Source organism: Colobus angolensis, unplaced genomic scaffold, assembly GCF_000951035.1.
Source record: "Colobus angolensis palliatus isolate OR3802 unplaced genomic scaffold, Cang.pa_1.0 Scaffold73, whole genome shotgun sequence".
Classification (NCBI taxonomy): domain Eukaryota; kingdom Metazoa; phylum Chordata; class Mammalia; order Primates; family Cercopithecidae; genus Colobus; species Colobus angolensis.
The window spans coordinates 10778636-10794104 of NW_012121043.1; the positions used below are offsets into that span (position 1 = coordinate 10778636).

Below are 15469 nucleotides of genomic sequence, written 5' to 3' on the forward strand. Positions count from 1 at the left end.
GGAGCTTGCAGTGAGCTGAGATCTGGCCACTGCACTCCAGCCTGGGCAACAGAGCAAGACTCCATCTCAAAAAAAAAACAACAAAAAAAATGAACTGCCTGAGACAAGGTAATTTATTTATAAAAAGAGGTTTAATTGACTCACAATTCAGTATGGCTGGGGAATCCTTAGGAAAGTTACAATTATGACAGAAGGCAAAAGGGAAGCAAGGCACCTTTTTCATAAGACACGATGAAGGAGAAGTGCCTAGCAAAGTAGGAGGACCCCCTTATAAAATCATCAGATCTTGTGAGAAGTCACTCACTATCATGAGAATAGCATGAGGGAAACCACACCCATGATTCAATTACCTCCACCTGGTCTCTCCCTTGACACATAGGGATTATAGGAATTGTAGGTGAGACTTGATTGGGGATAAATAGCCTAACCAAATCATTCTGCCCCTGGCCCCACCCAAATATCATATCCCTTTCACATTATGATACCAATCATGCCTTCCCAAATGTCCCCCAAAGTCTTAATTCATTTCAGTATTAACCCAAAATTCCAAGTGCAAATCTCATCTGAGAAAAGGCAAGTCCTTTCGACCTATAAGCCTGTAAAATCAAGAGCAAGTGAATTAGTGTCCAGATACAATAGAGGTACAGACATTGGATAAATGCATTCATTCCAAATGGGAGAAATTTGCCAGAACAAAAGGGCTCCAGGCCTCATGTAAGTCTGAAATCTAGTGTGGCAGTCAAATCTTAAAGCTGCAGAATGATCTCCTTTGACTCCTGTCTCACTTTAGGTCACATTGATACAAGAAGTGGTCTCCCAGTCTTGGAAAGTTCTACCCCTGTGGCTTTGCAGGGTACAACCCCACTCCTAGCCGCTTTTATGGGCTGGCATTGAGTGTCTCTAGCTTTTCCAGGCACATGGTGCAGGCTGTCGGTGGTCTACCATTCTGGGGTTTAGTGGATGGTGGCCCTCTTCTCACAGCGCCACTAGGCAGTACCCAAGTGGAGATTCTGTGTGGGAGCTCAAACCCTACATTTTCCCTCTTCATTACCCTAGTAGACGTTCTCCATGAGGGCTCCACCCCTGCATCAGACGTCTGCTATATAATGAAATATTATACTAAATGTTAATCCAGGCATTACCATACATCCTCTGAAATCTAGGTAGAAGCTCCCAGGGCTCAATTCTTGTCTTCTGTGCACCTGCAGGCCCAACAGCACATGGAAGCTGCCAGTGCTTGGGGATTGCAACCTCTGAAGCAATGGCCCAAGCTGTACCTTGGCCCCTTTTATCCATGGCTGAAGCTGGAGTGACTGGGGTGCAGGGTGCCATGTACCAAGACTGCACAGAGCAGCTACGCCCTGGGCCAAGCCCATGAAACCATTTTTTCCCTCCTATGCCTCCAGACTTGTGATGGGAAGTACTGCCGTGAATATCTCTGAAATGCCCCAGAAATATTTTCTCCATTGTCTTGGCAATTAACATTCAGCTCCTTGTTAGTTATGTAAATTCCTGCAGCCAGCTTTAATTCTCCCCAGAAAATGGGTTTTTCTTTTCTATTGTATTATCAGGTTGCAAATTTTCCAAAATTTTGTGCTCTACTTCCCTTTTAAACATAAGTTCTAATTTCAAACTGTCTCTTTGTGAATGTATCAAACTGAATGCTTTTAAGAGCACCCAAGTAACATCTTGAATGCTTTACTGCTTAGAAATTTCTTCTGCCAGGTACCCTAAATCATCTCTCATGAGTTCAAAGTTCCCCAGATCTCTAGGACAGGAGCAAAATGCCACCAGTCTCTTTGCTAAAGCATAGCAAGAGTCACCGTTATTCCAGTGCACAATAAGCTCCTTATCTCCATCTGAGCCCACCTCAGCCTTGACTTAATTGTCCATATCACTATCGGCATTTTTGGTCTGAGTCATTCAACAAGCCTTTAGAAGTTCCAAACTTTCCCACATCTTCCGGTCTTCTTCTGAGCCCTCCAAACTGTTCCAACTTTTGCCTGTTACCCATTTCCAAAGACGCTTCCACACTTTTGGTATCTTTATAGCGGTACCCCACTCTCTTTGGTACCAACTTACTGTATTCCATTTTCATACTACTATAAAGAACTGCCCAAGATTGGGTAATTTATAAAGGAAAGAGGTTTGACTGCCAGTTTAACATGTCTTGAGAAGCCTCAGGAAATTTACAGTCATGGCAGAAGTCAAAGAGGAAGCAAGGGACATTCTTCGCAAGGCGAGAGGAAGGAGAATTGCCTAGAGAAGGGGGAACAGCCCCTTATAAAACCATCTGATCTTGTGAGAACTCACTCACTATCACAAGGACAGCATGGGAGAAACCACCCCAGTGATTCAATTATATCCACCTGGTCTCTCCCTTGACACATGGGGATTATGAGGATTATAATTCAAGATGAGATTCGCATGGGGACACAAAGCCTAACCAACTCAGTCTGTACAAACCAGTGCAGTGGTCTGGTTTTACAAAAAGGCTAAACTCTTACTATAGACAATAGAGAATAGCATGGCCGTATCTGCTATTTAGAAATGTAACTTGCAGAAACTGTGGAGTGCATATGAGCAGGGAGAAAGCAGAGATAGGCAGACCTGAGATGAATGCACTATTCCAAAAGTTGTAGAGATTTAAATAATAAATCTTTATTATTATGGGGGAAAACTTAAAAGTAGAAATTAAAAAGGTAATGCAGGCCAGGTGTGGTGGCTTATACCTGTAATCCCAGCACTTTGGGAGGCCAAGGCAGGAGGATCACAAAGTCAGGAGATCGAGACCATCTGGCCAACATGGTGAAACCTCGGCTCTACTAAAAATACAAAAATTAGATGGGCATAGTGGTGCGTGCCTGTAAACCCAACTCAGGAGGCTGAGGCAGGATAATCGCTTGAACCAGGGAGTTGGAGGTTGCATTGAGCCAAAATACTATCACTGCACTCTAGCCTGGTGACAAAGCAAGACTCTGTCTCAAGAAAAAAAAAAAAAAAAATGTAATGCATGGTCTATACCCAAATAGATTTTTCTAAAGGAAAAAATAATAGAAATCACTTCATTAGATAACCTGTAGCTTTCCAACGTGATTCTGTAGAATATAGACATATGTTGGAAAACATTCTTATCTTCACCCATTTGTTTCTTGAAAGCAAGAAGTTTACACATCCTATAATATAAACAGAAAAATAAGGAAGTAGTAGAGAATGAAGGAACATATAAGAAAGAAATTGAAAAGTTGTCAAGACGTAAGTACTGATATCCCATTTAAAACCCAATTCTAACAAAACCTAAGACCACTAATTGAATAGATACACAGAATACTTATGCAATTATCTCATGTGAGGTATTAGCATTCACCATTTATTTACCTTCATTCTATTTTTACAGTGTTTATAAAAACTAAAGGCTGGGTACGGTGGCTCATGCCTGTAATCCCAGCACTTTGGGAGGCCGAGTGGGTGGATCACTTGAGGTCAGGAGTTCGAGACTAGCCTGCCAACATGGTGAAACCCTATCTCTATTGAAATACAAAAATTAGTCGGACGTGGTGGTGGGTGCCTGTAATCCCAGCTACTCAGGAGGCTAAGGCAGGAGAATTGCTTGATCCTGGGAGCAGAGGTTGCAGTGAGTCGAGATCGCACCACTGCACTCCAGCCTGGACAATAGAGCCAGACTCCTTCTCAAAAAAAAAAAAAAAACCCTAAAACTAAATATGTGCCTGAAATATGGTCGACATTGTGGATACTATAATATTGAGGGCCATCTCTGGCTTGTGGCAGTTGCACAAAGCTGAGATAACACATGACACAATAGTTGTAATCTAATATGATATGATCTGATCTGAGAGGTATATATGCTGTGTACTATTAATGTGTGCTGTGTAAGAGAATGTGAGTGCCTCAATAGTAATTTTCTAACAACAGAATTCTTTATTTTTAAATGAAATATTATACTAAATGTTAACATCAAAATAGAGAAAAATTGAAGTCACCCAAATATATGTTATGAGTTCAAAATTTTAAGGATTTAAAAGGCAAGTTGATGTATAAAAATATTTGAAATTAGGGACGTTTGAAAGTTGCAGCCCCTATATCCAATTTATATATGTACTTTTTTGCATTAGGAGTAATATCCAAGTTCACATTAATAATAATTTCAAATGGAAAGTTGTTAATATAGCTAGGTCATCTTGCAATATTAGAATAATCATTTTCAGACACAGTTAAATCACTTTCAAGATATTTACTGTCTGTTTTCATCCCTTACCTATAATACATTAAGCAGAAAACATATAAATCTATAGAAAGATGAATTGTGCCATTATCAGACCATGCATTAGGTAGATATGCATAATCTTCTACAGGAATTTAATTAGCAGAGTACTCACACACTATCCAGTTCAATTAAACATGTATGTATTGAGCACCTACATTATGACAAGCACTAAGCACTGGGCAAACCTGCTCTTGTGGTGCTTACAGCCATTAAACAGGTAATTACCAAGGGCTAACTAATGCAGAAAAGGCCTAGGTCCTTTGAGAAACTAAATTTGACCTAAGAAGTCAGAATGGCCCTCTTAAAGCAGTGCGAGCTGAAAGATAAGTGAATCACAGAGTCATCGGGGTTATGAGGAATTGGCAACATACGTGGGTCATGGGGTAGAGATACAGGGAAGAGACTTTTCAACAGAGAAAAAGTCCTAAAGCAGGAGAAAGAGCATGGTAAAACTATAGAAATTAAAGGAGGTCTTTGGCAATTCATTCATTTATTTGCCAAATATGCCTCATTTGAGGGTCTAATAATGCTTAGCACTTTTCTAGACCCTGGAAATACATTTTAGAAAACAAAACAAAGAAAAAGATCTCCCTTGTTGGAGCATACATTTTACTGTGGAATGATTTAAAAATTAAATGCATCATGTATCAGATGTGAAGTTCTTTGGAGAGTTCTTATGAAATATTGCAACAGGGTGTAGCAGGAATCAGGGAAGGCTTCATTAATTTGGTTACATTTGAACAAAGACCTGATATAAAGGAAGGGTTAAACCATCCAGATAGCTGAGTAAGAGCAAGTGTTAAAAAAGCCCTGTTGTGGGAACAAGCTTTGGGTGTCCAAGATTCTGGAAAAGGCCAGTGTGGCTAGAACAAAGTATCTGAAGGAACAAAAGGTAGGAAATGAAAAGCAGGGTCACAGGGGTGGGGAGCAAAACCATGCCATGCTTGAGAGGCAATAATCAAAGCAACAACTTTTACTCTCCGAGGAAGAGAAAGCCAATGGAAGGCTCTAAGTCCAGTCATAACACAGTCTTATACATGTTTTAAGGAGATCATCAGCTACTGAATTGACCATAGACTGTAGAAGAGCAAAGACTTAACGGAGAAGGTACAGGAAGGGTATCTTCATCTGAAGTGGTTGGAGAGGTAGGCAGGGCCAAATCCTGGGCAACATTGTAATCCAAGTTAAGTATTTTAAACTTTAACATTAATATGGTGGAAAATTATAAAAATTTTTTAACTAGAAGAACGTAATGAATAGATTTCTGTGTTTAAAATTGTGCTATCCAGTATGATATTCACTAGCCATGTGAGGTTATTAGGCACTTGAAATGCAGTTAGTTTGAATTGAGATCTGCTAAAGTACATACGGGATTTCAAATACTTCGAGAAAAAAAAAATTAAAAATCCAAGGAATGTAAAATATTTCAACAGTTGACTTAATGTTGAAATGATAATATTTTGGATATATTAGGTTAAATAAAATATATTATTAAAATATAATTTCACCTGTTTCGTTTTCATATTTTAATGTGGCTGCTACAAAATTCAAAATTATTTATATGTGTCTCACTTTATATTGCTGTTAGACACATTATTTAGAAGATCACTCTGAAGAATGGATTAAAGTGGGCAATAATAGTTGCTGAGAGACTAGTTATTAGACTGTTCTCAAGAACAGTCCGAACATAACTAGCCTATTCTAAATATCTTAGGAGGTGTTCTAAGCATTCTGAAAAGATTCTAAGAAGTGGAAAATTAACCAAAAATGCGTCAGATAAGAAGTAATTTAACTTCTTGTTTTAGCTACCAAAGAAAATAAAGAAAAGGTAACAATGTCTTGCGGCACAAAATTAAGTCATAAGCATGCTACTTTATATTCTGAACAATGTCTTTGGCTGAAATTTGCATGGCTGATTAAAAGAAGAAAACAATATGCTTATAATTCTTCTTTATGTGTCTTATGGGTTCTATGTATGTACATGTAATAAATATATTTTATATTGTGGTTCTATGGCATACATATTCCTAATTAATTTTAAATGGTCTTGCTCTACAAAATAACATAAAAAGCCTTTAAAAAATATTTTAAATGCCATTGCAATATTCAGAATGTAAGCTCCCCATTTAGATTTGTATATTCTCTATACATTGACTAGTATATTAGAATTTTAAACATTGTTATAGATTAAAGGTATTTATTTAAATTTCAGGTCCAACTTTTTAATTTTTGGCTAATTATTAACAGACCTACCCTGTCAAATATGTTCAGTTATTTTAAACTGCATATTTTAGTAGAAAACAATTATTTTATTGGCAAACTGTATAAGGTAGATTTATTGAATATTTTATGATACACTGTCTTATAACTGCTGTCATAAGATCACATTTAGTAGTTAAATATTTTTAAACAATACTTCAATTATGAAAATGTTAATGATGTTTCTTATATATTATTTATCTATTCTGAATTTTCAAAATTTTAGAACAATATTTTAATGATAGTCTTTTTATTAACGCTATACTATTTATTTATTAGCAAGTTATTGAAGAGACTATTGTTGTGTATTTGTATACCACCACTCCCAGTTGATATTAATATTGAATAAGCAACCTCTTGATAGTAATTTTACTGTGTGGAATTGATAATTTTGCTTCTTTTGAATTACTAGATCATTTCTAAAAATATTACTATAAAAGGAAACATAAACTATCAAAAAAATAGAGTTAAAGCATATACAAAAGAAAATTTAGCCACTAAGAAAGGTGTCAAAGACATACTTTCACCAAATCAGAATTTTCTTCTTGTCTACTCACAAGAACTGAAGGGAAAATAGAATGTAAATATATTCTGAGCAGTGTGATTTAATGTTACTTAACGCCATCTCTGGTAACAATACAAAATCATTTTCCTTACTGCCAGCTGTGGGCATCCCCATTCTTAGGTAAGCACTGATATTTTGTGTGCATGTGCCTGTGTGAGTGTGTGTGTGTGTGTGTGTGTGTGTGTGTGTATCTGTGTATGCTTGAGGTATGATTTTAAAAATTAGCAGCCTCAGCTAAAATATGATTGTAATGTGGTTTTATTAACTCTCAATAACTAATTTCATTTGTTAATCTTAGTATATGTATCTTCTCTATATATGTGTAACACTGTACTCTGAGATCCAATGTGTATATAAATTAAAGTATACTGTACATATACAAGTAAAATAATCCTAACAATAATAACTAAATTTTTTTTTCTCTTTTTACAGCTTGCAGACCAGGATTCTATAAAGCTTTTGCTGGGAACACAAAATGTTCTAAATGCCCTCCACACAGTTTAACATACGTGGAAGCAACTTCTGTCTGTCAGTGTGAAAAGGGTTATTTCCGAGCTGAAAAAGACCCACCTTCTATGGCATGTACCAGTAAGTCTATACATTTTGGATTTGGAAATTCTGTTTCCAACCCTTTTGGTCTTTTTATTCTAAATTAAAAAAATAAGTAGATGTACAAAATCTGGCATTATCCATGCTATTTTCTGTGATAACAGTCAAGGAAAGAGCTTCTCTCTCTACTCAGCATAGTTGCTTTTCAACTCTTTGTAAAGAATGTGTTTACTCCTCAAAATTCGTTTTGATTCATGATGTACAGATGCCAGCACTGGTTTGAGGCCCTACAAGTTTTCCTTATCAATAATCTGTCCTTAGGAAATTATAGCAGTTGAAGGCTGCATGAGAAGTTATGAACAAAACTTCTGTTCTTTGCTTCAACCCTTGACCATTTTAAAGCACATCAATTTAGGACCATATAGTTAACGTGTGAGGGAGATTCCAGAGGAAACTTTAAAAGTCATTGTGTTATTGTTATGTAGAAAAGTTCAAGTGATGGGTGCTGAGGAGTTGATGGGTGCAGCACACCAACATGGCACAAGTATACATATGTAACAAACCTGCACGTTATGCACATGTACCCTAGAACTTAAAGTATTAAAAAAAAAAAAAAAAAGTTCAAGTTTCCTTAACATTTATCTTTAAAGGCAGGTATTTTTGAATTTTTCCACATTTCACGTCTTACTTTCTCTCCAATATTTTTGGTTAGAAGCAATGGAATGTTAAATCTAAATGTGAAGGTCATTTTAATGTATACACCAATAATTTTAAATGAATTGTATTCTTCTATTATTAAAATATTGTAAAATATTCGTACATTAAAAAATAAAAGTGAATATATTAATATATTGCTAAACTATGCAAAAGTAAAATATCACCTCTTAGATTATTTTAAAATCTTGTTAAATATGTTAACATAAAAACACAATATATAAATTTAGAAAAAGGTAGAGGAGACTTTTTTTTTTTTGGAGACAGAGTTTTGTTCTTGTAGTCCAGGCCTGAGTGCAGTGGCATGATCCCGTCTCACTGCAGCCTCTGCCTCCTGGGTTCAAGCGATTCTCCTGCCTCAGCTTCCTGAGTAGCTGGGACTACAGGCATATGCCACCATGCTAATTTTCGTATTTTTAGTAGAGATGGGGTTTCACCATGTTGGCCAGGCTGGTCTCAAACTCAGGTGATCTACCTGCCTGGGCCTCCCAAAATGTTGGGATTACAGGCATGAGTCACCACCCCTGGCCGAAACTATTTTTTATAAAGAGTTACAGCTTGCAAGGTGGCCATCCTGCAGGCTGGGAAACATAGCCTCTGACCAAGACATGCACTTTGAGGGTGGTAAGAATGACAGGGATTTATGCTGAATGAGGTGGTCAAAGACACATATTAAATAAGCTATAGGAGTCATGAAATTTATGAAAGCAGAAACATGCACATGTGCAATTGAACTTCATGCCTCAGCATGGGACCCATGTACAAAAAATGGCCATGTTAGCACAATCCAAGGGTGGAGTTTTCAGCCCTCTGATGTCAAAAGGTGAAGCAGATGACATAGAAACCCTCACTGAGCATGCTCTGGACTGGCCAGAACTACTCCATGGTTGGTGGTCTCTTATCAGGAAGGAATGCTAGTTAGTCCTTATGTCTAAACAGAAAGGGAGGAGCAGCATCAGATAGTTAGTTGATATCAGCAGTGGAGTGGGTCTTTAAAAAGGGCTGGCTTCGGTTTAAGCCTTAGGGAAGAAAGATTAATGGTAGTGAAGGAGGGAGGTGTGTCCAGGCTCCCATCTCGTCATCATAGTTGGGATCTCAGTTTCAAGGTTTCTCTGGGGTAAGCTTGGCAATGAAGGGGTCTGTTCAGTAGGTTGGGGTATTTAGATTTTATTTAATTTTTATTTTTATAACAATAGTTTTGGGGAACAGTGTTTGGTTTCATGGGGGAAGTTCTTTAGTGGTGATTTCTGAGATTTTGGTGCACCCATCACTCGAGCAGTGTACACCGTACTCAATGTGTACTCTTTTATCACTCACTACCCTCCCATCCTTCCCCACTCAGTTCCCAAAGTCCATTATATCATTCTTATGTTGTTGGTCCTCATACCTTAGCCACCAGTTATGTGAGAACATGTGATGTTTGGTTTTCCATTCCTGAATTACTTCACTTAGAATCATGGTCTCCAACTCCAGGTTGCTGCAAATACCGTTATTTTGTTCCTTTTTATTGCTGAGTAGCATTCCATATATATAGCATTCCATATATATACACACACACACACACATAATGTAAATGTGATATAAATGTTATATATATATGTGTGTCACATTTTCTTTATCCGCTTATTAGCTGATGGGCATTTGGACTGGTTCCATATTTTTTTGCAATTGCAGATTGTGCTGCTATAAACATGCATGCGCAAGTGTCAAATAATGACATCTTTTCCTCTGGGTAGATAGATACCCCGTAGTGGGATTGTTGGATCAAATGGTAGTTCTCCTTTTAGTTCCTTAAGGAATCTCCATACTGTTATCCATGGTGGTTGTACTAGTTTACATTCCCACCAGCAGTGTAAGTGTTCGCTTTTCACCACATCCACACCAACATTTATGATTGATTTCTTAATTAAGGCCATTCTTGCAGGAGTTAGGTGGTATTGCATTGTGGTTTTGATTTGCATTTCCTTGATAATTAGTGATATTGAGCATTTTTTCATATGTTTGTTGGCAGTTTGTACATCTTCTTTTGAGAATTGTCTATTCATGTCCTTTGCCCACTTTTTGACGGGATTATTTGTTTTTCTTCTTGCTGATTTGTTTGAGTTCCTTGTAGATTGAGTTCCTTTGTTGGATGCATAGTTTGCAAATATTTCCTCCCACTGTGTGGGTTGTCCATTAACTCTGCTGATTATTTCTTTTGCTGTGTTAAAGCTTTTTAGTTTAATTAGGTCCTATCTATTCGTCTTTGTTTTTGTTGCATTTGCTTTTGTGTTCTTGGTCATGAACTCTTTGCATAAGCCAGTGTCGAGAAGAGTTTTTCTGATGTTATCTTCTAGAATTTTTATGGTTTCAGAACTTAGATTTAAGTCTTTGATCTCTATTGATTTGATTTTTGTATAAGGTGAGAGATGAGGATCCAGTCTCGTTCTTCTACGTGTGGCTTGGCAATTGTCCCAGCACCATTTGTTGAATAGGGTGTGCTTTCTCCACTTTATGTTTTTGTTTGCTTTTATTTTTATTTCTCAGTTGCGTACGTCAGATATTAAGGCGAACATTTGCCCTTCCTGGTAATGAATTGGTACCAAAATTTTGCTTATTTTATTTACTTCCATAGAATCAAAACTAGACTTACGTAATGTCACATATTTCTTAGAGGCATTTTTTAGAGATGTCCCAATTTTTTAAACTTAACAAATGCAGTTCATAGATTTGTCTGTATGACTATAGACTTCCTTATAAAATATTTTTATGGAACACATTTAATAAAAATGTAATACATTCATTGTTGCTATTCATTAGTAGATGTAATTTTGGCTTTCTGATTGTAAGTGCTAAGTGACTGCTTTCTTCGGAAAATTACAGCCTAGAAAATTACTACTTAGGTATTTTTTTTCCTGTGAACATATTTTAAATTTATAAATAGCAAAATAAAACTTCTGAATATAATTTCTCACTTATAGAAAAAAGTTTTTAGCAGACAAATCTTCCTGTTACTATACATGTAATCTTTCTTGCATGGTTACTGAATAATATTATATATATTATGGACAACATACTATAGCTTAGATAGTTGGTGGTGTTTCAAATAGTTACAGTCCTGTCAGGCAAGTATCCCTCAAAACCTACGTAGGAAACTGAATGACGCTTTTAAGTGATAGAGGAAAATCTCTTTTTATTTTCTTAGGAGGCTATAAATAGAAAATTGGTAAATTGACGAAATAAGTTCCCATCAATGGAACCTGTTAGTAAAGTAATATACTCAATAATTGAGAAGGCTTAGAGTTATTCAGCATGACAACCTAGTCAAAGGAAAATAAAGATGGGCTACAACAAGGTCTATGAATGTGAGGTCTATGAATGTGATAAGCTTGTCAGTCATTTTTGAATCAGATATGTGTATTTTTCCACTTATAATTTTATGTCACTTGAATTTGCTTTCATTTCTAATTTCCTTTTTTAATGCTTTGATATTATAAATTATATTTCAGAAATGCTAGCCTACCTTTTTTATACAAAGTAGAAGCAAAGAAAGGTTTAATTCTGTCATTGGCTGGGCGAATTTTAGACAGGGAACAGCATGCCATTGTTGCTATAGGGCAGGAAAAATAATTTTCCTTCTACCCTTCATAGTTCTTAGTTGAGACAGACTCCAGTAACAAAAGAGATTAGCAAGAGAAAAGCAAACAGTAATTTACTAACATGTACCTCATGTGTACATTGGACATACCTAGGGAATGAGTAAATCTCAAAGAGGTAGCTTTGAGTTTAGGTTAAAATATCATCTTCAGCTGCAGCAAAGAAAGAAGAGTTTTGGATAGGGGAGCAGTAATGGGGAGGTAAAAATCACAGTAAACCAGGATAAGATTTGTTATGTTGATTTAAGTCAGTGCCTTCTTCATGGATAAGTTTCTAGTGACTTAGTGATTCTTCTATTCCTGAGAAGACAGGGAGATACACTTACAAATGGAGATTTCCTTTGTAGATATAAATTTTCCATAGAAAAGGGTGCTTTCTACTTTGTTTTCTGAGCTTCTACTATGTCTGGAGTTTCTCAAATAAACGGACTCAAAATAATCCTTATGCCAAAGGGTCATATTTTTGAGTGGTGTATTCTGGTCTCCTACAGCTGTATTTTAGGGTGGCATATTCTGGTCTTCTCCAGTCATATTTTGGAGGGCATAATTTGATCTCCTACATTGTTACCAGTGATCAGAAGAGAGAACCCCCAAAGAAAAGTGAAATATAGAGCTTTAGTCAAGTTTTCCTAGTCCAGACACAGGAAGCTTTCTTCTCAACGCTTCTCTCTGCTACTTCTTTAAGAGCTTACCTACTTTGTTTGGCAAAGACTCAGCTTAGTGCTGAGTTCACTATCTTTTAAAGCCAGCTTTTCTCAGAGTGAATCTTGGTGATGTAGGAGCAAAGGGAAAGCTCCTCTTTCACCCTCTCTGAGTGTTTACTAATATGAACTGACAATAGCCAGATTAATAGGAGAAAAATGTGTAGAAATGTATTAATGTGCATAAGCATGGGGGGCATATAAAACATGAGACTTGTAGAAGGTCCAGATGGTGAGGTTTATATACCCTCTTTGCAGGGGAAAGGAAATAGGGCATGTAGACAATTGGAGGGATAGTAAGTGATTTTTAGGAGAAATGAGTGTACCCAAGGAGCAATGGCCTGGGAGAAAGTTCCTCTGAGTTCTGAGGGAGGTGGTGAAGAACGTGAAGGGTGGAACTTTAGTGTGAAGAAAAATGGTGTTATCATGCAGGTAAAGTATCTCAGGTAATCCCTAGGAGCTGCCCTCAGAAGAATAGATGAAATGTCTTTCTGGGTTTGGTAATGACTTGTAGTCGTTTCTTTTTTCCAGTGGTTAATTTTTACTGGTTGTTTGACAAGATTCCTAGGGAAGGACTTTTAAGACAATACATTTCTTCTGGATGAAGTTCCCTTAAACAAAAAAAAAAGAAACTTCAGAGAAATCCCCTATTGGTGCCTTGGGAATGAAAGGAGATCAGAGAGACAGGTTGATGGGAAAGGTCAGAGAGAGATTTTGGTTTTGAGGTTTATTTCTGCGGCCTTGCAGTTTTCTCTAATTCAAAGCACTCCGCATGCCAAAGGACCATATTTTAGGGTGTGATTTTCTGGACACCAAAAGCATTTACTAGATATGTAAGGTTGGGCAAATTATTTAACTTCTCCTAACTCCAGATGTACCATCTGTATTGATAACAACAATACATACCTCATACTGTTGTCACAATGATTTAAACGAGTTAATATTTGAAAAGTGCTAAAAGCAGTACCTTGCACATAATGGGTGCTACATAAATGCCTGTTAAATTAAAAAGAAAGCTGTTCTCTTACAATTCATTTTGAAAGAGTGTCTGGTAAGTTAAAATTCAAACTATTAGAAATTTTATGTTGATGCTATTTTGTCAGGTTCACAGCTTCCATCATTTGTATTCCTACAAACTAAAAACAATAGTAATAATATACTGAATGCCTAAGACCTTTTCACAAAAGATAGTAAGTCCTGCACCGCTAAGCCTATCATCTGATATTGTTAGCAGTGGCAAATCTAACAGGCCTGCAGCGACTTGATTCCCGCCTCCTCACAGGAAAGAATTTGGCTGAGGGGCATAAGTCAGTATGAGACCAAGTCAAGTTTTAGAACAGGAGTGAAAGTTTATTAAAATGTTTTACAGCAGGAAGAAAAGAAAGTACACTTGGAATAGGGCCAAGCAGACACCTTCACATATCCAGCTGCCTCATTTGGCCCTTTACTTGAGGTTATATACATTGGCATGTTTCCGGGGTTTCTATTTCTTCTCCCCTGATTCTTCCCTTGGGGCCGGCTGTCTTCAGGCACAGTGGCCTGCTGGCACTCGGGAGGGGCTGCATGCGCAGTGTGTTTACTGAAATTGTGCACATGCTCACTGGAGGCATTTTTTCTTACTGAGTGTTCCTAGGGGAAGGTCATATACCAGTCAAACTCTGCAATTTTGCGTCTTATGCGCATGCTTGAGCCCACTTGCCCAATTCCTGAGATCTTATTGGTAAGCGCCTGATCACCAGCTTCAGGTGTTTTCTATCTGTTGGGAAACGGCTGTTCCCTGGCACCAACTGCCGCCAATTATTATTTTCAAAAGATAGTTTAACAGCCACTGGACCGTCACCTGGTCTTGCCTGACATTCCTGGGGTGGAGGGCCCTCTCCTGCCCTGTTCATGTCTGCCTACTCTAGCAATATCCCTGAAGTAGTCTGAATCATACTTTGACTAGTACGGAGTGACCCTAGCAGTTATTACAATATATGCAAAAAAAAGCAAGTACCATAAACTTCAAAACATTGTGTCTTCTAAAACTTAAAAGATGAGATTGTTGGGGAAGAAGATCAGAAAAATGACAAGTTAAGAGGTTGTTGAACAATTACACTTAAGAGGTTCATGGTAAGTGCAGCAAGATATAGAACTTTTGGGGCCAGGAATTGAACTGAACAAGCAGTCAACCTTTCCTGTTTTTCATTAACCACAAACATTAGCAATATTTTAATAGATATATATTCTCTCCATGCTACGTATTGTATTTCTATGAATTTGCCATTATGTATTTCCTTTATTCTTATGGTGTATTATCTAAGGGTTGGAATTTAGATCATCAGTCATTCCCATCACTCTCTGGTGTTTGGTCAATCTTAACATTTAAAACGGTGCTTTCAGAGAACCTTCTAGGGATTTAAAAGGAAGCATTTTTTGGTTTCAGGGGTAGAGAGAAAAGTAAAATTCAAGTGTGTGATGAAACCATTTTGAATGTATGATTAAAAAATGAAGAACTGAAATTGTGGAAATGAGTAACCAAAATATTTGGCCAGTAAAGCCTAGTAGGTGAAAATTTCATAGATAGGTATAGGAGGTAATCATATAAATAATAAGATTTTAAAGATGCTAAGAAGCCCAGTTCCTTAGTACTTTTCTCAAAACAACAACAAACCTAAAACTTTTCTAGTACAACACAGCATGAGATTTTACCATTAAGAGTTTTATAAATTTCTTTGGGTTTATAGAGATGATGTCTTTTTATTTCATAATCCCAGTTTAT

General features: G+C 37.0%; 1 protein-coding gene across 1 annotated transcript in view; it reads left to right on the top strand.

Annotated features, from left to right (window-relative positions):
• Positions 1 to 15469, top strand: part of EPHA6 (EPH receptor A6) — a 952571-nt gene that overhangs the window by 401837 nt on the left and 535265 nt on the right. The window contains exon 4 of the mRNA XM_011927614.1: positions 7542 to 7697. Coding sequence (XP_011783004.1) covers positions 7542 to 7697 — 156 coding nt within the window. The remainder of the gene's footprint in view (positions 1 to 7541; positions 7698 to 15469) is intronic.